This window comes from Lycium ferocissimum, chromosome 8 (assembly GCF_029784015.1).
Source record: "Lycium ferocissimum isolate CSIRO_LF1 chromosome 8, AGI_CSIRO_Lferr_CH_V1, whole genome shotgun sequence".
Classification (NCBI taxonomy): Eukaryota; Viridiplantae; Streptophyta; class Magnoliopsida; order Solanales; family Solanaceae; genus Lycium; species Lycium ferocissimum.
In genome coordinates, this window is record NC_081349.1 from 25735109 (window position 1) to 25762353 (window position 27245).

General features: G+C 35.5%; 3 protein-coding genes across 3 annotated transcripts; 1 reads left to right on the forward strand and 2 right to left on the reverse strand.

Moving 5' to 3' along the window:
- The first annotated feature begins 7871 nt into the window (after window positions 1-7871).
- LOC132067715 (transcriptional repressor ILP1) lies at window positions 7872-19865 on the forward strand. Its single transcript, XM_059461018.1, has 6 exons — window positions 7872-9089; window positions 11966-12133; window positions 14012-14691; window positions 15163-15448; window positions 16092-16381; window positions 19409-19865. The coding sequence occupies exons 1-6, from the start codon at window positions 7941-7943 to the stop codon at window positions 19599-19601; spliced, it is 2766 nt and encodes a 921-aa protein (XP_059317001.1). The 5' UTR covers window positions 7872-7940; the 3' UTR covers window positions 19602-19865.
- LOC132066170 (uncharacterized) lies at window positions 19726-22743 on the reverse strand. Its single transcript, XM_059459534.1, has 4 exons — window positions 22455-22743; window positions 22090-22387; window positions 19971-20104; window positions 19726-19737 (listed from the first exon to the last, which is right to left on the reverse strand). Exons 1-4 carry the CDS (start codon window positions 22698-22700, stop codon window positions 19726-19728), a joined length of 690 nt encoding a protein of 229 aa, XP_059315517.1. The 5' UTR covers window positions 22701-22743.
- A 67-nt stretch (window positions 22744-22810) lies between these two features.
- Window positions 22811-23379, reverse strand: LOC132066171 (uncharacterized). The gene is made up of 2 exons (XM_059459535.1): window positions 22919-23379; window positions 22811-22832 (listed from the first exon to the last, which is right to left on the reverse strand). Exons 1-2 carry the CDS (start codon window positions 23377-23379, stop codon window positions 22811-22813), a joined length of 483 nt encoding a protein of 160 aa, XP_059315518.1.
- Between the last annotated feature and the right edge of the window lie 3866 nt (window positions 23380-27245).

The window sequence follows — 27245 nt, forward strand, 5'->3', positions numbered from 1 at the left end:
AGAGAGTTTTGGCCAAACTCCTACGAAAGGGTGCATGACATCGCGTTCTAACTTTGACTTGTGACTCTTACATGACGTTTTAAAAAATAATACTGAAAATTAACATACCAATACCAAAGAGAAACTGAGATGATGAGATGGTTTCGAAAAGTCTAATTTTGATCATACAAAATAAAATAATCAAAAAATTGATATGGTATAAATTTTATTTTAAAATCCAGCCGAACCATCCCATCGACACTCCTACCAGTCTACAACTCTACATGCCTTGCAGTAAAGCAAAGTGCAGCTAATTAGGATGGCTTTATTTATTTTGACTAAGATTAAGACGTTCGAATTTGAATGCACATATGTGTATTAAGATTTAGATGTCTGAATATGAATACACATCTGAACATTAGGATTTGAATAATAAATAGGGGGAAGAACACCAATGCCCACTACACATAAAATAATTATCCTCACATGCCCTCTTACTTTCATATCCCAAAACTATTTATCCTTTTTACCCATTGTAGCTTTTGGAGGTAATTGTCTTTTTTTTCTTCTTTTCTTTTTTATTTTTATACTTCTTATCTTCTTCACTTCTTCTTTCTTTGCTTTTCTTTTTTTTCTTTTTCCCCTTTTTTGTTCATTTATTTCTTTCCCAAATCATACTATTTTTATTTTCTTTTTCACCATAATTTGATTTCATATTTCATTCTTGCTCCTTTATATTTATTTATTTTCTCTATTTTTTTAGTTTCTTGTTCCTTTTTAATTTCATATATTTTTTTTTTATCTCCATAATCTAATTTCAATCACCTTTTTTGTTAGTTTTATTTATTCTTCTTTTTTTATTTATTTTTTCTCTCTTTTAATTTCATTTTTTCAATTTTTTTCTTTAGCTTCTGTTTTTTTTTTCGTAATCTAATTCTACCTTTTGGCTCCTTTTTTTTTATTTATATATATATATATGAGGATGGCTGATATATATTTTTTTAATTTTTTCTATATCTCAAAAACAACATATTTTAGCATATGGTATACCAAATCAGTACTATTGCAGTATGTTATGATACCCACATGGTATGTACCATACACTAACATGGTATTGTAGGGGACTGTCAGTTCATTCCTTAAAGAAAACACCCAGTCCTCTATGATACCCATACTGTATATATTATATACAGATAAGGTATCATAGAACGTTGGATCATTCCTTTCAAAAAATACTACTTAGTCTTCAGTGATACTGACATGGTATATCATATACTGACATGGTATCATACGGCACTAACAGTCCATTCCTTCAAGAAAACATTAAGTTCTCTATGATACCAACATGGTATATCATTTACTAGCAATGTATCACATATAGCAGATTCATTCCAGCACTGCTCAATCCTCTATGACGCCCACACGGTATATTCATATACTGCCAGAGTATCATATAGGACTGGTTCATTTCTTCAATAAATAAATAAAACACTCTTCGGTCCCTATATGATACCCACATGGTATATCCATATACTTCCAGCGTATCATAGAGGACTGGTTTATTTCTTCAGAACAAAACACTCCTCGGTCCTCTATGATACCCAAACGGTATATTCATATACTTCCAGCGTATCATAGAGGACTGGTTTATTTCTTCGGAAAAAAACACTCCTCGTTCCTCTATGATACCCATACGATATATTCATATACTGCCATGGTATCATAGAGGACTGGTTCATTTTTTCGGAAAAAAATACTCATCGGTTCACTATGATACCCACACGGTACTGGTTCATTTCTTCGGGGAAAAAAACACTCGTCGGTCCTCTATGACACCCACACGGTATATTCATATATTGTCAGGGTATTATAGATGACTGGTTCATTTCTTCGGGACAAAAAACACTCATCGGTCCTCCATGATACCCACACAGTATATTCATATACTGCCAGGGTATCATAGGACTGGTTCATTTCTTCGAAAAATACGACTCATCGGTCCTTTATGATACCCACACAGTATATTCATATACTGCCAGGGTATCATAGAGGACTAGTTCATTTATTCGGAAAAAACACTCATCGGTCCTCTATGATACCCACACGGTATATTCATGTACTGTCAGAGTATCACAGAGGACTGGTTCATTTCTTAGAGAAAAAACACTCTGTGGTCCTCTATGATACCCACACGGTATATTCATATACTGTTAGGGTATCATAGAGGACTGGTTCATTTCTTCGGGAAACAGAACTCCTCGATCCTCTATGATACCCACATGGTATATAACATATACTATATATTGACAGGATATCATAGAGAAGTGATTCATTCTTTCAAGAAAACACAACTCAATCCTCTATGATACATACATGGTATATATCATATTCCGACAGGCTATCATAGATAACTGACCCGAATGATATATCATATGATCTCATAAAGTAATGATTCATTCCTTAAAAAAAGAACCCCCTCATCTATGATACTCACCAGGTATATCTCATATATTGACATGGTATCTTAGAGACTGGTTCATTTCATAAAAAGACACTTCTCAATCCTCTATGACACTAACCCGGTATATATCATATACTAACAGAGTATCACAGAGGACTGGTTCATTCCTTAAAATACTTCTCAATCCTTTATGACACCCACATGGTATATTATATACTAACTTTAAGCTTAATTTTGATATATTATTTTATATCATTTTAGCAAGTTAAAATTTGTAAAGCGAATTACAAAATAAAAAAAAATAGAGTTATAGTTTAGATATAACTTTTATTCTCATTTGCAAAAGAGAAAAAAAAAGTGTAAGAACATATTTTCTATTAATAATTTAGATTTTAATAAATAAACTAGCAACTTTAGTATTTTTCTTAAATCATTCCTTGTTGTTGTCTAATTATTTAATTTTTCTATATTTTTATTAATCTAAAAATAACTAGTTAATATTTTTATTATTATAGTTTAATTTTATTTTAAAAGGAAAAAAGAAGAATACAAAAATAGAGAACTAAAAAAAAGATAAATAACCACAAAAAAAGAGGCATAAAACAAACAAATAGAGAAAACAAAACATGACTGACAAAAGTAATTTTTTTGATAAAATGGAAAAGGAATTGGATAAAAGCAAAAGATAAAAAGAAGAAAAGGTCGAAAAGAAAAGGACAAAAGAGTAAACGAAAAGATAAAGAAAGTTGTATCTGAATGATGTTAGCAAAAATTCAAAACACACTACGCGGTTAAAGGGAGGAGTTGAGCTGAGGAGTATACGGGTAATAACTTTAGATTTACTGGGTAGAAACAAAATTAATTTAGGAGGGGCACAAATGGGTAAATATTTTTTCTCCAGGAGGTATTTGTGTTGTTTCCCCTAATAAATAATTTGCAAGAGTTTTAGTGACTAATAGTCGAGGCTTAACTGGACTTGACTACGCACCTTTGTTTTAGAAGTGGGCTGGGACACGAACTGATTTGAGCTCAATTTTTTGCGCGGATTGTCCTTGAAAGGCATTGGTCTTTAATTTTTGTTATTCACTTAAAAAGTCATTTAAAATAATTGAGATTCCTGTTTAGTAAAAAATTGCAATAAAGACTTTGCAAAAAAGTCTACCTTTAAAGATAACTAAAGTCCTGTTATGCTACGGACGTTGCTTTAAGTAAAACATGATAAGGCAGATTTTCGCAAACCTGTGATTTATTTTTATTTTTATGAAGTTCTGATTCAACCAAGCGACTGGCGATTTAGTGAAGGACAAAATCAAGACCACCGCCAAAGAAGGGTAATTGTGCAAATTGCCCATTTGAGCTTTGCGTGATTTTGGCCCAAAACTGAAGACAAGGACTGATTTGCTAACAAGTGAGATTGAAATTAGGGCAACTTACAGAAATGACTACATTTTTTTTTTTTTTTTTTTTTTTTTTAGGCATGGTTACACTTTTGCTAATTACATTTCGTAGCAACAATAACGTGTATTCAAATTGGTCGTATTCCATTTCAAACCGTATTTCCGTCGTATTCAATTTGGTTGTATTAATTGTGAATAACTTTTACATCGTATTCAACTTATTGTACTTAAATTTGGTTGTATTCAAACAAAATAAATGCAAAAAAAAGAGATATTTACCGTATTCAAAATTCACTATATTCATTTGTATACAAAAAAAAAAAAAAAAAAAATCTCCTTCGAAATACAAGCGAAAAATACATAAAGAAACACTCTATTCTACACTAAAAATATAACGAATACATTGAAATACACTTAGATATGAGATACAAGAAAAAAATACATTCAAATTTGAGATACGAGAAAAAAATACACTGAAATTTGAGATACAAGAAAAAAAATACAGTCATATTTGAGATACAAAAAATAAAATACACTCAGATTTTAAAATACACCTCGGAGATTTTTCCGTTGCCGACAATGATGCCATCGTACGGTAAGGATCCAATCAGAAAGCATTTCTTTCTGTGTATTCAACACAAAAACAAATACATCTTAAGCAACAACAATAATAAATACTCAGATTTGATAAATACATTCAGATCTGAGCAAATACACTGGGATTCAAGACGCCGAGGTTACTTATGACCTATTTACCGATATATACGGGTCAATTGGAACAGGGAAGGAAAACGAGAAGGGGAGATTCAAAGTGCGGTCTGTTGGGTCCCACCTTAATGCTTTCCTTTTTTTTTAACAGCACAGACATGCAAAATAAACTAAAGCCAAGTTTTCTTCAAACGATACAATTACGTGAAAGAAAATGATTAATAGCTTGATTATCAGAAAAATAAAGGGAAGAATAGCGTTTTTAGTCCTAGAATTGTTGAAGATGACCGGCGGAGTGAGGGCTTAGCTCGGTCGGGAGAAGATGATCCGGCAAGTATGGCGACGAGAAGAGAGAGTGAAAAAGGAGAGAGAGAGGGGGTTGAGGGAAAAGATTGATACAATGGAATAAGAGAAGATGGGTTTTGAATTAGTTACATTGTGTAATTGAAATACAATATTTAGCTAATAGATGTAATTAAACTAAAGTGTAGTTACTAAATTATAAATATTCTTATATGTTCTCTACACTATGTAAAATTCCCTTGAAATTAATTGGGATCATTTTTGGTGTTTAACATATAACTAAAACATTTAAAACGATCAAAATGGTTAAAACGTAGCCAGTTTGAGTTTAAAAGTATAAAATCGTTTAATTTGGAAACACTCTTCTTAAGATTAAAATCATTCTAATAAAGAATAATATAAACTAATAATCAATTAATGTAATTAAAATTCTTAATTTAATAGAGCAGAATAATTATTAAAACAATTAAGCTAATTATAAGTAGCTTGATTTGATATTTAAAACATTTTCTTAATCAAAACGTCTCCTATGTGAATTGATTTTTAAAATTATCATAATTAACAAGTAATTAATACTAAAAATTATATATATGATATATTGACTAGAAATTAGGATATTTTGCCACATGAAATGACAAAATATCACTGTTCCCCTCTGTCTGAATTTGAAAGAGTCCGACAAAGTAATTGAGAATATGGAGGGTCAAAATTGATGTCAACGGATCTAATTAAAAGCACAATTATCAGAAAATGTTCCTCTAAAAATTAAATCGTTTCACTCAGAAACATATTTTCCTCTATCTAAGCGATTCATTCCATTTGGAGAGGACGAGGTGATGCACCTTTAGAGGTGGGCTAAAGACTTTAAAACAATGACAAAGACAAAATTTGCACTGATATGACTTAAATTTCCAAGTCTAAAATGACACCACTTCTATTAGAAAAACAATCTGTAGATTAGTCCAACCAATTGGCTATTCTTTGACATTAGACAAAGCAAGAGTCTCAAACCAAGATCCAGTGCACTTTAATTGAAAGCAACGCATACGTCGAGTAATTAACATAAGAAAAATTGAAATTTAAACTAACACACGAGTAACTAAACATCGTAATTGTAAAATAATTCATAAATTTGTTTAAACTATATAAATGGTTTGAAGATCTGTTTCATTTAGAAGTAGGTAGGGGTGGGCATGGTACGGTATTTGAAATTTCGGTACGGTAATTTTAATTTTCGGCTTCTAAAAGTACTATACCATTACCGTACCAAATTAATTCGGTATGATTCGGTATTTTAAAGTTCGGTTTTGGTATTTTACGGTACGATAAATTGGTACCATAGTTTATCCGACTTCGACTTACACATACTCATGTCGTGGAGAATTATGACTTTCGCTACTTAAGAAACATCTCAATTATTTTGTACTAAACACTTTAGACATGTAAAAATATTCAAAAGAAAGTACAAGCAATTCAAAAGAAAGTACAAGCAATCCCCTTCGTAAATTAATTACACAAAAAGATATTTAAATCAAGATAGAGTAGTTACGTTTAAACTATTAGTTTTCTAATAATACTAGTTTATATATTTGTTAGTATTATAATACTAAGATATATGAATTGTATATGTAATTATATATTTCGGTATGGTATTCAGTATTTCAGTATTTTCTTTATGAATACCGAGCCGAATACCAAACTTTTTAAAAATGCATATCAAATACCGTACCAAATATCATAATATCAAAACTGCGGTATAATTTTTTTAATTTCAATATGATAATCGATATCTACCGTACCATGTTCACCCAGCAATATTTTGTACCAAAACAAAGAATATGAAAACTAAATTAGTGTATGACCTCGCCCCACACCACTTCGCAATTCCTTCTTTTCTGATTGAAGTTCGTAATTCTAATTTGCAGGGATATTAGTTTACTCCTTTCGTCTCAAATTATCCATAGTAAAATTATTAAAAATAATTACGTTAAATTATTCATCATTTTAAAAGTTCAAGGGATAATTATTCTTCTCTCAATTTCCCCATCCCCACTATTTTGTTTTGAATTCTTGAGTACAATTTGAATACCTTTTGATTTGAATTCTTTCATCCCCAATTCAAAATTTCTATGTTAGCCAAAAATGGGTTGAAAATTTAGGAGTTTTTTTCCAAATATAATTTTCTTCTTCCCTCGCTTAACATGGGCTTTTAAACACAAATCATTTGCCACGTCAGATACCTGTGTTCACAATACACACTTTTACCAAATTCAAGTGTCTAATTGTCCCTCCATAAGTTTAAGGGGGCTATCTAGTAGGGGTGGGCGTTCGATTTTTCGATTCGATTTTATCAAACTTCGATTTGGCTATTTCGGGTTCGGTTCGGTTCTTTCGATTTCGGTTTTTTAAAGTTTGGTTCGATTCGATTTCGGTTTTTTCAATTCGATTTTTTAATATAATATTAGAAGCGATTCCATTGGCACTAATTCATATTCTCAAAAGCAATAGAACATAAAACTGATAAATTGAAATCAAAATCAAACAAACAGGATACACAAGAATGTAAAAATTATAATCATGACATAGGATTACTAGGTGTTATATACATACCGCAAGAATAATTAAGAAAACACATAAAGGACATTCATTAATCCTGAAGAGACATCCTAGTTACCTTTCTTTGTTAAGGATAATTGATTTTTTCAATTGAAGTGAAAATTAGGGATACAAATGTAAAAGAGAACTTATTACAATTGAGTTTTTTTGCTTTAAACTTTAATGGGCTTTTAATTATTTTAATTTTTTTAGGTAATGTATTAAATTTCGGTGCGCGCTTTTTTTGATTCGATTTTATCAAATTTCGATTTGGCTATTTCGATTTCGATTTTTTGAAGATGAATACCAAACACCGAACTAAACTAATTTGGTTCGGTTCTGTTTGTTGAGATTTCGGTTCGATTCGATTTTTCGATTTTCGGTATTTATGCCGAGCCCTACTATCTAGGTATTTATCCTTAACATATTATTATTTGTGAAAAAATCAAATACGATCCTCAAGGTTTGTGAAAAATCATATTCAATCTCCGTTGATCATGTCCGCCAAATCCCGTAACTTCCGCCGCCGTGCCGTCGACTCCGCCGCCGACGAAGAAGAAACCGCCGCAAAAACCACCTCCGCCGCCGTTAAAACCGCTTCAATCACCGCCGCAAAACCGAAGAAGAAAAGCCTATTAAGTTTCGCCGACGACGAAGAATCCGATGACTCTCCGTTCATTCGCCCTTCCAAACCTTCATCATCTTCTTCCTCACGAATCACCAAACCCTCACCATCATCATCTTCGCATAAACTCACTTCTGGAAAAGACCGAATTACCCCTAAACCATCTTCATTCACCCCTCAAGCTGGTACTTACACAAAAGAAGCACTCCTCGAGCTCCAAAAAAACACCAGAACCCTAGTTAGCAGTTCCCGCTCCTCAAAGCCCGAACCGAAGCCCGGGCCCGAATCCCGGCCCGTTGAGCCCGTTATAGTGCTCAGAGGTCTAGTGAAACCACCAGTTAATGCGAGTAGTACTGAGAGAATTGAAACTGAAACTCAGGGAAAAGGAGAGGATAGTAGTGAAGGTATGATAGTACCTGATAAGGTGACTATTGATGCAATTAGGGCTAAGAGGGAGAGGTTAAGACAAGCCCGGCCCGCTGCTCAGGATTTTATAGCGTTGGATGAAGGGGGAAATCACGGTGAAGCGGAGGGGTTGAGTGATGAGGAACCGGAGTTTCAGCAGAGGATCGGGTTTTTTGGAGAGAAAATAAGTGATAGTGGGAGTATAAGAAGAGGTGTGTTTGAGGATTTTGAGGATAAGATAGGATTATTAAATAATAAGCAGAGTCGTAGCGATGATGAGGGTGATAATGAGGATAACGATGAGGATGAGGAGGATAAAATGTGGGAAGAAGAACAAGTTAGAAAAGGGTTAGGAAAAAGATTGGATGATAAAGGGGTGAGGAGTAGTAGTAGTGTTGTAAGTAGTGCAAATGTAGTTAAGAACGTTCAAAAGGCGAATTTTGGTAATTCAGCTACTGTGTATTCTTCAGTACAGAGTATTGATGTTTCTGATGGGACTACCATTGGTGGAGGAGGAGTGTTTGTTGGAGGGTTGCCTAGTTTGGATGCATTGTCGATTTCGAAGAAGGCTGAGGTTGCTAAAAAGGCCTTGTATGAGAGTATGGGAAGACTCAAAGTAAGTGTTTTCTTGGCACTTTTATTTTCAATGATTTACATACTCAGCATATAGCAATTGTTTCATTTGATTATGATGGTATCAAATTTTAGTGCAATGTTTGGTTGCAAATTTAAGTCTAGTACAACTACTACCAGTATTACTTATACACCCTATTCTAATAATACCGGTACTATTCTTATACTTATACACCCTATTCAGTACTATTTAGAAATTATGCGATGCATGTTATTTTTAATAGTACAACAGACCAAACAGTCCACCATGACTGATCCCAGCATAACTAATCCCCAGCATAACTAATCCCAACATAACCTGTCTTCTAACCAAACGACCCCTAAAAACAATCAATCAACTGCGCCTCGATCTCAACCTAGTTGGGGTTGGGTACATACTAATCCTTTTTAGGTATTGTGTTCTATTCTCAATATTCAGAGATTGATCATAGTTCACTATTTTTATGCTGCCTGCAACCCTTTTCCTTTATCCTAGCTTGCAATTGAGTATGCTTGAGAAGTTTACATGAGTGAAGAATAAGCAATAACACAATAATGAAAAATTGCAAGTTCTTATGTGTTTTTCTGAATACCAATTCTTGAGTTTAGCGACAGTTCGGGTCATTTGATAAATGAAGTTTGGGAATCTTTTATGTTATGAAATCTTGAGGGCAGAGAGAAGGTTTTCCCAAAAACATTTTTTTTATCTCTTTCCTAACATTCTGTTGACTAATCGCGCAAGCATTTGTCTAATATATGGTGAAGTATTTGACCATCTTTTTGCGTTTTCATGAGAACCTTAGTACAGTTGTTAGTTGCAAGGAGTTGAATGCAAATAGAAACATGCATCAAAATGCAGTTAGCACTACCGGTCAAAAAAAAAAAAAAAAAACCGCACAGATGTAAAATCAACTTGGTTTTTCTGGGTCCCAAGGGTGATTCATCGACCTAGACATGTAATGAGTTAGCAACCGTACAGGGTGCTTGAACTTTGGGCACATGGAAGAGGTATTATATATGCATGATACATCTGGGCATATAGTATCTACTAGGAGAGTAGTCCGTGTTAGTCCCTTCACTAGCTCCTAAGTCCACAGCCATTGCACATCGATATTGAGCGTCTAAGCATTGCACTATTACCAATTGTAAATGAAATTTATGTGCAGATATTGGAGAACTAGTCCTAAGTTAGAATGAAACGTGCATCAAACTCATCCAAAAAAAGAAAAAGAAAGAACATACACATTTGACAGACAGGAGTTCAAGGTATGAAGGATGAGACAAATTTCTGCACTCCTCTGGTGTTAGCATGAACCTCTTAACCTTATATCCCAGGTTGCTAATTGGAAGAACTATGGAGCCTTAACTATGTTTTACTAAGAACAGAAGTACAGCAGGTATTTAAGTCAGATGCAAGCCTGGGGACTTCAAGAGAGGGATGATTTAAGATGGTAAAGTTTAGTCACACATTACTTGCCCATCCTTTCGCACAACTCAAATACGAAAAATCAAATATTTCTTATTTTTTGGCAATGTCACCTACTTCAAGTGTGACATGAATATTATTTCATCATTAAGGCAACTTTAGATTCCAGTTCAGCATTTGTATTTTAAGGTGTAATTATGATACCCGGATTAGAGAAGCCGAGAAATGAACATACATACTTCGTTCCATCAATGTTGATACAAAGAAATTGGCCATGTCTTAACCCATCTTTAAAGTGTCCAAAAAAGACATCACCAAGCTTTGAATAGCAACGGCCTTCTCCATTAGACGTTCCCTTCCAAAAGTTCACGGACCATCGATTCCCAGAAGGAAAGTAAAACCATCCCTATATATAGTTAAAGACTGTTACTCGTTTTAGACAATGACAGCTAGGATGATCCAAACTTTCTCCTGAGAAAGAACAGTGTGCAAAACCTGTTTGCCAAGTGATATCCATGGCATCTGCAAATTTTAATTTGAAAATCACTAAATAAACAATCATAGTCTGAAATGCAAAGTAGCATGCAACAGTAGTATAGAAAGAAGTTTCCCGCAATAGTGGTCTACACTAGAATTGTCATTGAACTCCTACTAGTTTACCCTAGTTATGGATGAGCTAACCAACACAATACAAGATGATGTCCCATGATGGTTGTCATATGCTGACCATTTTGGTTAGTTGACGAAATCAGCAAGTTTGTCAGCCACAATATTGAACTATGGATAATCATTTGAGAGAGTTAGGGTTTTAGGACAAGTAATGTAAGACCGAATACATACACTCCAAGCTTAGTCAGCATGAGAAGAGCGAAGTTGAGGTGAGAGAGACTAGACGTGCCAAGATGCAAACAATTTAGACATCTAGCCTCTAGGCTTGTCGTTTCAAGAGAATGGAATGATAGACGAAGATGTCAGCACTGACCAGCAGTGCCAGATCTTCCGTAATATGATAGGCATTAAATGGATAATGCCAAGGTCAACTAGTGAACTGTTGCCATGTTAGAACAGTTTGGGCAAATGTACCAGCCACAGCAGTAGTGGAGAATAAGTCCTACATGCATATGGTGGACCATCTGGAAGGACAGAACCACTAGATGTTTTGAATATAGATATAATTCTATCCAGAAGAGCAAGTTGAATTGTATTTTATCTTTACGCTTTTGGTGTAATGAAAATTATACAGATGATTCAGTATTTATTTGGAAGCTATCCTTGTAAAAAGAATCAAGGATGCAATAGAGCGAACTATTAAATATTGCTCACCGAAATACAGTGTGTGCACATACACATGTATAAGTTCCTCCATATATATGTAGTAACTTAATAGCATGTTTTGCATTCTAGAGATTATAATGGATACATAGACTAATTAAATTATTTTTTTATCTTGTTAGGAATCTCATGGCCGAACTGTGGCATCATTGAACAAGACTGAAGAAAATTTATCTGCCTCATTGTCAAAAGTCACTACACTGGAAAATTCTTTGTCTGCTGCTGGTGAGAAGTACATGTTTATGCAAAAGCTTCGCGACTTTGTTTCTGTTATATGTGCGCTTTTGCAGGTATGGTTTTCTGATTTATGAGCGGCATATTATGTATTTCAATATATATTCTGGCGCTGCTGTTGCAGTACTCGTGATACGAGCACGACAGTCTTTCATTAATTTAGTTTTAGGCAATTAAATTGAGAAAAGATGACCTCGAAGGGTGACAAAAGCACAGTTGCACCTGTAGTTGTGATGTTTTTTTTTTTTTTTTTTTTGTTTTGTTTTTTGAATAAGAGTTGTGATGGTCTATTAGGTGGTTCCTGCAGAGTCTGCTGCACTTTTAGGATCCATTTTAGTATTCAGTATTATAGCTCACTTCACGCATGCTTGAGCCCTTTTTTTTGAAACTGGTAAAATTGTATTCTTCAGCATTAAGGATATGCTGGCTATCTCCAAAATGTGACAGAGATCCTAATAAATCCACAATTTGATCAACATCCTCTATACATTGTTGTTTACACTAAGAAAATAACGATACAATACAATTCCCTTAACTTTCTGGATGGAATTGGATTTATCTTCAAAGCATCTATCATTTCTTTCCCTCCACACCGTCCATCATATGCAAGATGGTATAATCCTCCACAATCTCTTTTGGCTTTTGCTTCCTCCCCTTCAAATCCAGCAACTTAGCAGGTCTGCTGTGTGTTCAGGCATGATCCATGTAGTGTTAATGAGGTTGAAGATGTGAGCCCAGAATTGAGCAGTGAAGCTACAATGGAGAAACAAATGATTGTTTGTTTCCTCTGTTCTGTTTCAGAGAAAACACCTTGACACTAGTTGCATTCCTTTCTTCTGAAGCACTTCATGTTTGAGACAAGCTCTCTTTATCACCAATCATGTGAAACATTTTACCTTGGTGGGAGACAGACTTTATCACGCATGCTGAAGCCCTTAAGCTAGGTGTAGTGCAGTTTGGGTGCTTTGCCTTGCTTAAGCAGCTCTTCTATGAAGTATGCTAAGGCATAAAGCATGTGTCTTGGGTCAATGAATTTCCTCCTGAAGGGCGCTTTAACCATTCAGCCATGGTTGCTTAGCGGGGATCCTCGTACATGGTGAATAACCAAATTCCAATTGAAATGAAATCTTTAGGAGAAATCAAGGCATTTTAGGAGGAATCAATGAAATTTAGGAGGAATCAATGAAATTTAGGGTGATACTAAATAACACTTGTAGCTGGCGAAAAGGAAATGTCATGGATGATTATGTTAGTAATTACAGATAGAAAATTAGAAATTTTCCATAAGAAAGTCACTAAATTTGAATTTAGAACTTAAAGCTGCATCTATGCATCTCTGTCTGACAATAAATTTGTTTTTGTAATTGACATGGTTTTTACTCTTTTACTCAATTGCAAATTTTTGGCTGAAAGTTTATCTGGCTATGTAATTATTAAGTACTTGTTTTTATAGTTTATCTTGCTTTCTTTTTTTTTTTTTTTTTGGATGAAGTTTTTATAGTTTATCTTGCTTGACACTTATTTCTTTGTTTTTCTTGATTTGCTCCATGTTTTCGCTAAAATGCCAACATTTTGTTTTGTTGTTCGCCTTCGAAACATTAATTCATTTTTGATAAGGACTTCTATTCTTTTCGTGATGAAGTAAGTTTTTGATTACTGTTTCTCTTTTGCGGCCACTAATACAGTATCGTACTATGTTTAGGTGAAAAAGTAGTGGACTTTTTAGCTGTCTGAAGTTAGACTATTTGGTAGGTTTATAGGGTCAAAAAACCTAGGGAACCGTTTGCCATTTTGAAAATTAAAAAAACCTAGGCCGATTTATTTGACATTTTTGAAATCTGAGTTTGCAAGCTCATTTTTTGAGCTTTTGTTTGAGTTGTCCAGGAGAACTAGATCCTGCATGCTAACTATTAAGGTATTTTAAATCCTTACAGGATAAAGGTCCTTACATTGAGGAACTTGAAGACCAAATGCAGAAACTTCATGAAGAACGAGCAGCTGCTATCTTAGAAAGGAGAGCTAATGATAATGATGATGAAATGAAGGAACTTGAAGCTGCTGTAAATGCTGCAAGACAAGTTCTAAGTAGAGGTGGGAGCAATGCAGCAACAATAGAAGCTGCCACAAGTGCTGCTCAGGCTGCAACGGCAGCCATGAGGAAAGGAGGAGACTTACCTGTAGAACTAGATGAATTTGGTAGAGACAAGAATCTGCAGAAACGGATGGATACAACTAGAAGGGCAGAGGCTCGGAAACGAAGGAGAGTGAAAAGTGATGTTAAAAGAATGTCAGCTATAAAATGTGATAGCTCCTATCAGAAAATAGAAGGAGAATCTAGCACCGACGAGAGTGACTCTGAGAGTACGGCATATCAGTCAAACCGTGATCAATTGCTACAGGTTTCCGAGCAAATTTTTGGTGATGCACACGAGGAGTACTCTCAACTGTCTGTGGTTATTGAAAAGTTTGACAGATGGAAGAAAGATTATGCTTCAAGCTACCGTGATGCATATATGTCACTTAGTATACCTGTTATTTTTTCACCCTATGTGAGACTAGAGCTTCTGAAGTGGGATCCACTGCATGAAAACACAGATTTCATGGATATGAGCTGGTATGTGCACTAAATTTAATCAATCGTTCTCAAGGATTATGACCTTAACCTTTTCCTTTCTAAGATTGGTCCTTCCTTTTGAGGATCGTAGCTTTGTGACTTTATACTGTAGTCACAGAGGGCCAAAGATTTGTGTACTTGCCAATAATGATAACGCCAACTGAATGTGGAAATTTTAGATGCTTTTTGTAGTATAATTTTGTTTGAATTGACGTAGTATTTATGCTGTAGCCGCAGCGGGCCAAGATTTGTGTACTTGTCGATAATGATAACGCCACGTGAAATGTGGATATTCTAGATGCTTTTTGCAATATAATTTTGTTTGAATTGACGAAGTATTTGGCAGGAACGTCTACCAGGCTAACCAATTCAGAAAACAAACATAAATGCTTCGTTTCATCTTTCATGTGTTCATATTTACTTATTCCTTAAGATTCAATACTCATGCCAACTAATTTTGTGTTATTCCAGGCACAATTCTCTATTCAATTATGGACTTCCTCCAGAAGGTGAAAACGAAATAAGTGCTGATGATACTGATGCCAATCTTATTCCTCAGTTGGTGGAGAAACTTGCAATACCCATTCTGCATAACCAGTTAGCTAATTGCTGGGATATGCTTAGCACCAGTGAAACAGAGCGTGCTGTCTCTGCCATGCGATTGGTATTGAGATATGGCCCCTTTTCTGGATCAGCCCTCAGCAATCTGGTTGCTGTGCTTCGTGATCGTCTAGCTGATGCTGTGGCTAATTTGAAGGTGTGTTCTTATCTCTGGATGCCCAAATTGTGTGGATAATTTTTAAGACAGAATGTTATGTTGTTTTTACGTTTAGGTTTCTAATCATCCAAGCGAAACAACTACTAGGAATAAGTTTTCCTAGCAAAGTGCGACTAGATTAGGAATAGTAAAGTGGGGAGGAATTGAGTCGGATTGGGGCTTCATCTTTATTTGGTTGGTAGTGAAGTCGAGGCTCATGATGTGAAAAAGGATGAGAGGATCCAATAGATTCAATACCAATAAAAAAAATAGATTCAATACTTTTTTATTTTTTATAACCATGGCGTCCAGGCTAACTTGAGCGCACCTCGACTAATTCCATGGGATACCTGCCACCTCAGACCCACCACCAGCAACAGGTACCAAGTAACTCTGTCCATCAAGTCTAGGACAGATGGGAACAAATCACCTAGTGTTTTTGTGTCTGCTGGGATTTGAACCTGAGATCTCATGGTTCTCAACCCACTTCATTGACTACTAGGCCACACCCTTGGGTGTTTAGATTCAATACTTCTTTAATGTCCTTTAATTAGTACCATAAACAAATGCTCGTACCCATCTTTGTGTGCTGGTTTAGTTCAAACAGGATTGCTCATTTATATCTTCTGAATTGCTTTTGCAGGTCCCAACCTGGGACACCCTTGTAATAAGGGCTGTACCTGATGCAGCACGAGTTGCTGCTTATAGGTTTGGCATGTCTATTCGTTTGATCAGGAACATATGCTTGTTCAATGAGATTTTTGCCATGCCTGTCCTGGAAGAGCTGGTTCTTGATCAACTCTTAAGTGGAAAGGTTCTTCCTCATCTTCGAAGCATTCAGTCAAACATTCATGATGCTGTAACAAGAACTGAAAGAGTCGTCACTTCACTATACGGTGTCTGGGCTGGCCCCAAAGTCACAGGAGATTGCAGGTACTGTTAATTTGAGTACGCTATTGTAGTTGGCATTCCATGTTCTCTCTAGTTACTTTGAGAAAATTCCATCTTTAGATCTCTACTTGCCTTGAGAGTAATATTCTTTACTTAACATGCTAACTTGCCATACATTTCTTGGGGTGTGATATAAGTAGAAGAAAGGTTTAAAGGAAATAGAAAATTGTGATACCTTACCTTGTCAAATTAAAAAAGAAAAGGAAACAACAAATTGTGTGAACTACTCTTAACTTTCTTGGTCTGGAAGTTTACATTTGCAGCGATAGATAGGTTGTAAGGCACACGGCCAAGTAGGTACAGTATCCTACATCAGTCATTGCTCTAGTCTTGACATGTGATTATAAACTACAGAATAATTCTTTGTTTGACGGTTAAGGCATCACCAATTGATTATATGGAAAAGGGTCAAAAATGCCCTTAACGTATTAGAAATGGATCAAATATGCCCTCCTTCCACCTCTTGGATCTAATTTGCCCTTCCTTCCACCTATTTGGATAAAAAATGCCCTCCTTCCACCTATAGGATCAAATTTGCCCCTAACGTTATTTTCAGGCTTAAAATTGCCCTTTCATTAACAGCACAGTTATATGACATTTAATTAAATTTCAATTGAACACGTCTTTATTTATCGGTCCACATAAAATTATGACCCGACCCGACCCAAAAGGTTCCGACCCATCTATGACCCAGCCCAACACAAAACCTGTTTTAAATTAATGCAGCGAATCGATAAAATTATGTTTTCCCCTCCCATTTTCAATCAATTTCAGACAACAATATATTTATTTTTGAAGCATCGATTATTCATTACAGATTCCATAAAAATCTTGGCAATTCTTTAGATCAAGTTCTGCATTTTATAGTAGGAAACCACTTTTTTTAACCATCTACTATATGTACGTCTTTCGATATATTTGTCTACTGTTAATGTCATTTTAGTCTGACTAAATGACTGATGCTCAAGATCTCGCATTGCAATGTACAAGTGTGAATCTCAGTGGCCTCGCGAGTACTACTGTCCAGTTAGCATAAAAAAAAACTTTGGCAAAGGAAAGTAATAACAATTACTAATACAATTCATTTTTTAAAGTAGTTGGTACAGAAAATAATTGAAAGCTGGAGGTGAAAAAATAATTTATCGCTTAGCTGCATCAATTTAAAACTGGTTTTGTGTTGGGTTGTGTCATGGATGGGTCGAGATCCTTTTGGGTTGGGTTAGAGTTTAATGTGAACCAATAAATAAAGCTTACAGGTTTTATTAAAATTTAAATATCATGTAATTGTGCCATGCCATCAATGGAAGGGCAATTTTAAGCCTGAAGATAACGTTAGGGGCAAATTTGATCAAATAGGTGGAAGGAGGGCAGTTTTGAACTATTTCTAATACGTTAAGGGCATTTTTGATCCAAATAGGTGGAAGGGCCGGTAAAATTATCAAATAGGTAGGAGGAGGGCATTTTTGAACCATTTCTAATACGTTAAGGGCATTTTTGACCCTTTTCCGTTGATTATATAATACTCCAGAAGGAGACATTCTTTTGGTGCTTTGACCTGCCAACGCAAGATGTAATTCCATAATTCTACTTCAGTAGGCAAATAGTAAACATGCAAGATTTTTAGAATGCCTTTTTTTTTTTTTTTTTTGAAACTGGTATTAAGATTTTTAGAATGCCTTCCAAATGGCAGAAATAGAGGTGGTGAAAAATAGACATGTAGGTGCCTTCATATTCTGTTAGTAAAGAGAAAAAAGAAGAGTAGTCCAGTGGCGCTTATAAAGAAGAAAGGGAGAGTAGTTCACTGTCAGAGTTGGCACTAAGGCTCTAGGAACTTGAACATGAAGTAGTATTTGGACTTGGTATCAGAGTAGTTTGGCAGTGATCATTATGGCATATGCTCTGTGGTGAGGTTCAAAGGGCAGAGAACTTATGCAAGTGAGAAAAAACAATCAAGTTTTTGAGCTAAATTAGCGGTAAGCTATATTAACGGGTAAACTGTATTCGGTCATTCATGTGTACTTAATTAGAGGCTTGTTGGCTGGTGCCTGACTCCAAAATAAATCTTCTGACTGTCATTGTCTATTACGCCATTGCCGTGTCATTTGCCGATATTTTGATCCAAAAGGTCGTAAATGAATGGTTAAACAAGGAAAGGTGGCTCAATGTAGGTTTTTGGGAGGAAAAGAGAGGGGATAGATAAAATTCCCTTTGGCTGTTTTCTCCCTTCATCTAGTTGGTGTTGGCTGGGGTAGAATGTAGTCATTGTAATGATTTTTCAGCTGGTAAACTGTATTCGGTCATTCATGTGTACTTAATTAGAGGCTTGTTGGCTGGTGCCTGACTCCAAAATAAATCTTCTGACTGTCATTGTCTATAACGCCATTGCCGTGTCATTTGCCGATATTTTGATCCAAAAGGTCGTAAATGAATGGTTAAACAAGGAAAGGTGGCTCAATGTAGGTTTTTGGGAGGAAAAGAGAGGGGATAGATAAAAGTCCCTTTGGCTGTTTTCTCCCTTCATCTAGTTGGTGTTGGCTGGGGTAGAATGTAGTCATTGTAATGATTTTTCAGCTGGTTGATGAAATAATGTTTATCTTTGCTCGTCCATTGGCTTGGTTGTCTCTAGGTTTAACGCTTTATCTTTTGTAAATGAGGTGATTTTTTCTTTAAATTGTTAATTAAATAAAAGCGGTATTATGTTTTTACAACTAAGGCTGTGGCCAATTAGAAGAGAGGAAATCTAGGAACTGGCAAAAACTCTTTCAGCTCGTTCGATAGTCTCTTTCTTTCAAAGGTTATACATAGCAATATGTGCAACAGTTGTCTATTCTCCCATGATCACATTTGTTATATATATGGTTTACGTGGTTCCTTATTCGTGGAGAAAATGTTTATTCTCAGACAGCCTTTTTAAATATTCAATCTATTTCATCCTGTTTTCCCTCTTCTCCCCCTTAAGTCAAAATTTTCAATTTTGCTTGCTGATGATGTTTTCTTTAACCTGTGTAGTCCAAAATTACGACCATTGGTGGATTACTTGCTAACACTTGCCAGAGTGCTCGAGAAGAAGCACTCATCAAGCAGCGGAGAGATAGAGACATCTAAATATGCTCGTCGATTGAAGAAGATGCTCGTAGAACTAAATCAATATGACTATGCCAGGGACATATCAAGAACCTTCAACATCAAGGAGGCCTTGTGATCCTTGGTCCCATTGTCTTCACAAACACAGGGGGTTCTCTGGTTTAGAAGTCTTCTACAATTTTGAGATTGATATCAGTGCCATTTTTTTTTTTTTTAGGTTTTTCACTGTTGTAACAAATTTCCTACTTCAACACCTACAAGGGCAATGAAAATATGAAGCTAAAAATGTTACTTTACTAAATCTTGCAGGTTTAGTAGAAATGTATGATTTTATCTGATTATAGCGCTTCATGAGCTAATGAAATGACTTTTGGATCTCTTAGTCGATTCTAAGTTTTAATATCAACTCAGGGAATTGTATTTTCTTTTATCTACAAGCTCTACAAGTAATTTTGAAGAAATTTGGAAATTACTCCTTCATTCTTACCTCTAGTTTTTGGGTTTGAGTCCTGTGAATGAAAAAACAAGCTTCGGGTTCAAGCTCTTTAACTGGAGTTGTCTTGAGTAGGGAGCGTTTTACCTTCAAAGTAGGATTTTCCGACAATCTAGTTTTGTCGGGCCCTAAAATGGAGACTGGAAACTAAGCTGAAAACCCAATTAAGTAGCATGACATTCGGAATGTCTGAGTCAGTATCATGATCACAGCGTGCACTACAGGACAACTTGATATTTATTCTCCGATCCTCAAAAGTCATGTAATAAAAATCATAAAATTCTATTTATGAAGTGCAATTCTGTTGATTGTTTTTGCTATAATAATGCAACTTATTGTCCCTTATTAAGCAAAAAAGTATGCATAGTTGGCATATCTAGTCGGCAAATACGGATTCAATTGACAATTGCTTGTTGCGTACTTGACAAAGTCGTAACGACATAATTACCGAGTTAATATTTTTTTCTTCAAATAATCAATATACACAATATCAGAAGGGGAGTCTTGAAGCAATAATAAAATTGTTTTCGTGTGATCTATAGGTGATGGCGTGTGATCAAGAGGTGATGGGTCCAAGCAATGGAATTAGCTACTGATGCTCTCTTAGAGTATAGTCCTTCCCATGATCCTGCGTGAGATACTTTGTGCATCGACTGCTTTTTTGTACGGATTTGAGCAAAGGAATTAGCCAACGCCTGAATCAAAGTAAACTCCCTACAGCACACTTCCTAGGGGTGCTTCCCCGACATTGCGTGCAAACAAAGTGTTTTGTGCTTTGGGCTACTCTTTTTTCGGGTTTAAGCTATAGAATCAACCATGGATGATGTTTGCGTCAGAGTAGGTTGCCTATGTTAAATCCTTTTGAAGTGCAACCCTGAACACTACGTGATTGCGAAATGCTTTCGTGCACTGAAATGCCTGTTTTACTAATCAATACACACAAAATTCGACAGCTAATGCGACAGTCACATTAATATTTTATACTCGACAAACTCTCAACATAATGACATATACTATATAGAGTTTAAAAAAATATTCCTCTTTCTTTATTAAGAAAAAATAGGTGACAAACTCGCAAGGGTTGACTGAGTTGGTTGGATGAGTAGTTTTCCAATGATCGATTTGAGATCGATTCCCCTCACCAGCAACCTTCTCAGTCAGAGCTCGTCGCACTGGGCTTGCCTAATGTTAATGTTGCACAGTGAGCAGGTTACCCGATCTTGCGCGCCCAAAGAGTAGCGGCTGGAGATTTCCCTAGGGTTCAACAACAACAAAAAAAAGGTGACACATTGCTTCTCTTAACATAGCACAAGTTTTCCACATTCTAGAGAAACCTGTAAATCCATTAAACATTTAGGACCCGTTTGGCCATAAGAATTATCACTTTTTTTCGGAATTTTTTTTCACTTTTTTCCGGAATCAGCGTTTGGCCATGAAAATTCCAAATACAACTTCTAGTTGTATTTGGAATTTGAAAAACAAGAAAAACTTGTTTTTCAAAATTTTCACTTTTTTCACAATCAAAACAAGTACATTTCAACAAAATTCCAATAAACTAAAAGGGGCGGCCAAAAATTTATATTTTGGATCAATCCACGTTATAAAAAACTTTTTTTTTTAATTTGTCGGAAAAAAAAAAAAATTTTTTTTTTTACGTAAAACGTGGAGGGATCCACGTTTTACGTTTCATTAATTTTTTCCCCACCGTTTTACAAATAGTTTGTAAGACGTTGCCTCTATTTAAATCATATTCGGCTATGTTTTTAATAAAAATTTTTTATTGATTTTTTTAATTTTTAAAGCATATAGTTAATTTTAGTGAATAACTCAAATAAATATTTTAACACATGCAATAATTAAATATGTGTTATATATGCGAAAACGAAATAAAAAATAAAATATAAGTTAAATAAACGTCACACATTAACTAAGTAATAAATGTTAAATTACATGATAACTATTAAACGGCACAAGACATGTTATATATTCTTGGAAGATTACATAAGGAAACAACAATCGTACAAGTTAAGAAAAAACATAAAAACCAACAAGCAACAATAACTACTGATTTGTTGGGCGGCGATTCTTGTTATGACTGTTTGCTTGCACGTACTACACTTTCTAGCCATACGAGCAGGAGCTATATCCATTTCATTCCTCCTTCTAGTTGTAGTCCGCGTTCTCGAAGTTCGCTCGTATTCGGTGTTTGCAATTAAACTGAAGGGAGAAGGTGGCCAATATGCCTCATCACCCAACGGTGAAAAATTTTCACTGTACGTTTGCTTGTAAAACCTGCAACTGTAGTACTTGCTAACATAGTCCTTTGGTTGAATTCCGCGGATATCACAAAATTTAATTGCATGTGAACATGGCATATGGTAGTTTCTCCATTTCCCACACGAACACTTTTCCTTCGGCAGAGACTTTATGGATATTTCCGCCCTTACCTTCGTGTGCAAATGTCAGAATCTCAAAGACCCCTTCAGTTGCATTGTATTGCTGCATGTCAGTATGCTTTAGGGACCTCTCCCAGTATTCATCAAACTTCTTTTCAACAGCACGCGGCCAAAACTTTTTATCCGCAATCAACAAATCAGCAAGGGTGCTTCTCTCAACAAACCGATCAACAAGATTTTTAAACGTATAACGGACCATGGCAGTAACGGGCAGTCCACGAGCTTTCTTCAATAAACCGTTGTAAGACTCGGAGACATTCGTTGTCATAGCCCCCACCTATGACCGTTGTCCTTATGCAATGTCCATTTCTCCTCCGAAGAGATTTTAACCACGTATACGCTGGAGGTGACATTGTTTTGATTTGTTCCATCCTCATTTTATATTTCTTCTTCTGGTGCTCTGTAGCCGCCAACCACATTAGGTTCTCAAGGTCACTGTTGAGGAACTTTTTATTAAAGTTGCTTTTCAAATGCCGAACGCAAAACCTATGGTGTGTGGATGGTGGTTGTAACCAATCATGTGTTTGGACACATTGCAAGATGCCCTGATGACGGTCAGAAATAAGTCCAATTCCTTGTCTCTCACGAACAATATGTCTCCACAACAACACAAGGAACCACGTCCAAGACTCAAAGCTCTCACGTGCAACAATAGCATATGCAAGTGGAAAAATGTTATTGTTCGCATCAATTCCAACAGCAATTAGCAGTTTCATCTCATACTTACCGTACAGATGAGTACCGTCTATTGAGATGACAGGCCTGCAACTTTTGAATCCATCGATGCTTGGTTTATAAGCCCAGAAAAGAAACTTGAAGATGTGTTCACCTTGCATTGTAGTTGATTCGTGCTCCCACTCAACAACGGTCCCCGGATTGAAATATTTTAAGGCAACCATGTATCGGGGCAATGTCTTGAAAGAGGTTTCAAAATCACCAAATACCATTTCAATAGCTTTCTTACGCCCCTTTTGTGCTTTTCTATAACTAGGAGTAAACAAATGCAATCCTTTTATTTTTTCCCCGAACCGACTTAATACCGATGTATGGATCGACCATAATATATGGTATCGACGTAGTAGCAATTAGGTGACTGTTCAAATTGAAATGATCCTTTCTGTAATCATCCGTGAGACAACTGTGGTGGAGATCCGCTTTGCCTGCCTTCCACATACCACTTGAAATTTCTCTAAAACGGATCATCCACTCACATCCCAACATATGACGCTTGCAAATAACCCTCCAAAATTTACCTTTGACCGATCACAAATGAACTCTTTCTTTTCTTTGAGACAATATTGTCTCCGCGCCTTTCATTTCTCGCTTGTTCCGAAATAACATACCTAATTGGATAATACAAGAAAAATTATCAACCCCCTAAAAATGGGCCAACAAAGAAAAAGAATATTCAATGCCACCATACTAACTCCGATCCGATAAATTCGGTTTTTTACAATCCCAAAGTGCGGATCGAACGGACCGTCATCTCTCATGAAAGCAAAATCATCGGGCCTTCTTCTGTGTTATCCAAATACGGAATCGCATTAGAATGGTAGCTAACGTTACCATCACTTCGAGCAGTAATGTCTTCATAAGAATGACCATCATCATCAGATGAGTGATCATCGTCTGTTTCTGTGTGATCTAATGGGATATCACTATCTGACTCACCGGAGTGATCATTAGCTACATCATTATTGCTAACAATTTGTGTGAGCTGAGTTAATACGGGATTTTCTTCAAAATCGTTACACCTACAAACATAGGAAAATTCAAGGGGTTCAAATCTCAGAAACAATTAGTTAGAAGTCTCCTAGTTTAAGCGAAAAAAACATCGTTATATTTACCTTTCTGTAAATGACTCTACTTGAGTAGGGCGATATCGAACTATACTCCCGCCACCTAATTCACTTGAATCTGGAGCACTACTCGGTCCAGGAATATCACAGCTCTGCATAGTCCAACCAAAGTTATGTGATTGGCTACCAACTCCTATCATTGTTTCTTGTTGAAGTGTACCTCTTTGAAGCCCAATATTCATAGCGGGAAGATACGTAGTATCCCGAATATCAAACTCATCGTCAGTGGGTGCTTCAACATTAGTAGAGCGTTCAACAGTTGCATACATGTCAAGTGTCGCTATACTGATATGATTGCTAAATATAGCAGGACTTCGAAGAAATAACGATAAGGAGTCATCGTCCGAAATAAGAGTTTCCTCGTAAATGGGAAATCCCCTAGCCGTAATTGATGTTGGATATCGTCTGAAAGTGATAACCACTGAAAGGTTAGGATCAGTTATGGCCATTTTGCTTATGAAAACACGTTGTAGACGATCGTATTTGAGGGAAATTGGAAACCTTTGTACGGCTTCCGCACGACGGTTATATCTCACTGAACCTTCTTCGTACACAACTTCACCACCCCAATATAAGTTAACTCTTACATAATTTTCCGCCATATTATTTTCAACAGGATACAAATGTTTAAGAAAAGTGGAGAATGCAAGAGAGAAGTGGAGAATTCTTGAAAAATGAAATCTACAAGGAAGAAGTGGAGAATTCAGAGAGATATGCAGAATACAAATCTAAAAATTAATGGAGAATGCAAGAGAGAAGTGGAGAATTCTTGAAAAATGAAGTCTACAAGCGAGAAGTGGAGAATTCAGAGATATGCAGAATACAAATCTTAACTGGTATATAAAACAAATGATTCACGGACCTTTGATTGTCATAATGCTGATGTTGAAAAAATATATTTACTGTTTGATTTTACGAATGCATGCTTGATTTGACGATTGCATGGCAGATTTGACGACTGCATGCATTCTGCGCCTTAACAACAATAATTTTACAAATTATTTTACTATTTTGCTTTTATAGTTGCATGCGTGATTTGACGACTGCAAGGATTCTCTGGCGTAAAAAAAAAATTCAAGAATCAATTATTGCTGCATTGGCCGGCCAAGTTCAACAAAATGAATTGTTGTAAAACGTAGGCAGGCCAACGTTTTGCAACAAAATGAATTGGCCAACGTTTTTGCAACAAAACATTTTGTTGCAAAACGTTGGCAGTTTTGCAGTAATTGATGCATGAAAATTGTTATATGCACGTAAATGTTCGCCTGCCATGCAGTCGTTAAATCTGCCATGTAGTCGTAATATCAAGAATGCAATTGTTTTTCTTGTAAAACATTATCAAGCATTCAAATCTAACCTTTATTTATTGTAAAACGTTGGCAAGTATTCAAATCTAACCTTTATTCAACACACAATATATATTCTTCAAAGATTACATAACTATTGAGATTTGAGATAAATTCAATAATTCATAAAAATTTAATTTTTACAGTGTCCCTTTTTCCCCCCCGTGCCACACTGAGTTTGCCGCCGCTCTCGTTTTGATCTACGTTGGTGAACCTCCTCTTGTATCACACCCGCATCCTGTAAATGCCATAAAAAATAGAAGTTATTTTTGTATGATTGGATTCGTTAGATAAATTTTATTGACAATTACTTTGATTGTCTACGTAAAATCGGATAGCATCTCCCCTGTAACAAGGACTTCCTCCAAAACCATATACCAACACAAACAACCAAAACAACGAAGACAAAACACCACATAACAACCACAAGTCACCAAATACTTTGAATTAAAAGCTAACCTGTTATATCCCGTATTTTTGTAATTCATAAAAAGTTAAGGACAAGAATTTTGTGACGATCCAAGATCAAATGCCACAAGGAGACTATTTGCAAAATAGAATAATATGACACATAAGGTAGTGATTACATTAATGAAATTAAACAAGATACAAGCTATTGGTTTGATAATGGGACACATGTCAAGGTTGGAATGTGTCACCATCATGTGTGGCATATAAAAGGGAAGTTGATGACTAATTTAATTCATTGTTCATCTTCCAAAGTATGAACTTAAAAAGAGAGAGAGAAAGGAAGTTCAAGCCATGAAGCTACGGCCATGTGAAGAAATTGATGCCAAAAAATTTTTATTTTCTAAGGTATTTCGGTAAGTAAAAGAACAATTATTATTTCAATTCACAAATTCTCCAAGTTGATAGTTGCTACCAACACAGGTTTAATCTTCAACCAAAAGCGTGTTGTAATGTGAATGACAATTCATGGAACATAACAACCACAAGTCACCAAATTTTTGATGGATTTTAAAATGAGAATGAAGGATTTAATGGTTCAAGTTGGAGTTGTAATTGTTTGTAATATGCATGTTGCGAAGCTAATATGATGTTAATAGTTTCTTGCATTTATGTGAATGATGTTAACGAAGTTCATGAATTTGGATCCTCAAAATGTGTTGTTGTTGTTCCCCTCAAGTGTTGTTGTAAATTGTCCAAGTGTCCTCGAGTCTTGTTTAAATAGTCTCAGGTTAGCACTTGAACGTATGATCATTAATGTTTGCTTGATTATATGTGGTTGGTTTGAATGTAAAGGATACGTCGTCAAATTATTTAGAAAGGAGTTACTAACGTTAGAATACGTTTTGAATCTCCCGTAGTTTAATCGTAACATCTTAATATAGGTTGAGGCACTATTGCATATTTTGTGTTGTAGTAAACATTAAGGTATGTAAAATCCTTTCTTTCTTTTGGCATGTCCTAGATGTGTATGAAACGATTGGCTTTGGGGTAACTCATTCCATAGACATGTTTTGATTCATTCAACTTGATTAGAATTCTTAAAAGAATTACATCTATTCTATATTGGATAGTAAACAATACATGAAAGTTTCCTTCTTAAAGGTGATCGAATAATGTCCTTAACTCTCATAAGCTATC

What these genes read in the sequence shown, in the direction of transcription:
- LOC132067715 (XM_059461018.1), top strand. Translation starts at nt 7,941, where the DNA reads ATGTCCGCCAAATCCCGTAACTTCCGCCGCCGTGCCGTCGACTCCGCC. An exon ending in GATTTCATGGATATGAGCTG is followed by an intron (nt 14,692 to 15,162) that starts GTATGTGCACTA and finishes GTGTTATTCCAG; the next exon opens with GCACAATTCTCTATTCAATT. An exon ending in ATGCTGTGGCTAATTTGAAG is followed by an intron (nt 15,449 to 16,091) that starts GTGTGTTCTTAT and finishes TTGCTTTTGCAG; the next exon opens with GTCCCAACCTGGGACACCCT.
- LOC132066170 (XM_059459534.1), bottom strand. Translation starts at nt 22,700, where the DNA reads ATGACAACGAATGTCTCCGAGTCTTACAACGGTTTATTGAAGAAAGCT. An exon ending in AATACAATGCAACTGAAGGG is followed by an intron (nt 22,388 to 22,454) that starts GTCTTTGAGATT and finishes TCTCTGCCGAAG; the next exon opens with GAAAAGTGTTCGTGTGGGAA. An exon ending in TCGTATGGCTAGAAAGTGTA is followed by an intron (nt 20,105 to 22,089) that starts GTACGTGCAAGC and finishes TCTCCATTTTAG; the next exon opens with GGCCCGACAAAACTAGATTG.
- LOC132066171 (XM_059459535.1), bottom strand. Translation starts at nt 23,379, where the DNA reads ATGGTATTTGGTGATTTTGAAACCTCTTTCAAGACATTGCCCCGATAC. An exon ending in CCACCATCCACACACCATAG is followed by an intron (nt 22,833 to 22,918) that starts GTTTTGCGTTCG and finishes TGGCGGCTACAG; the next exon opens with AGCACCAGAAGAAGAAATAT.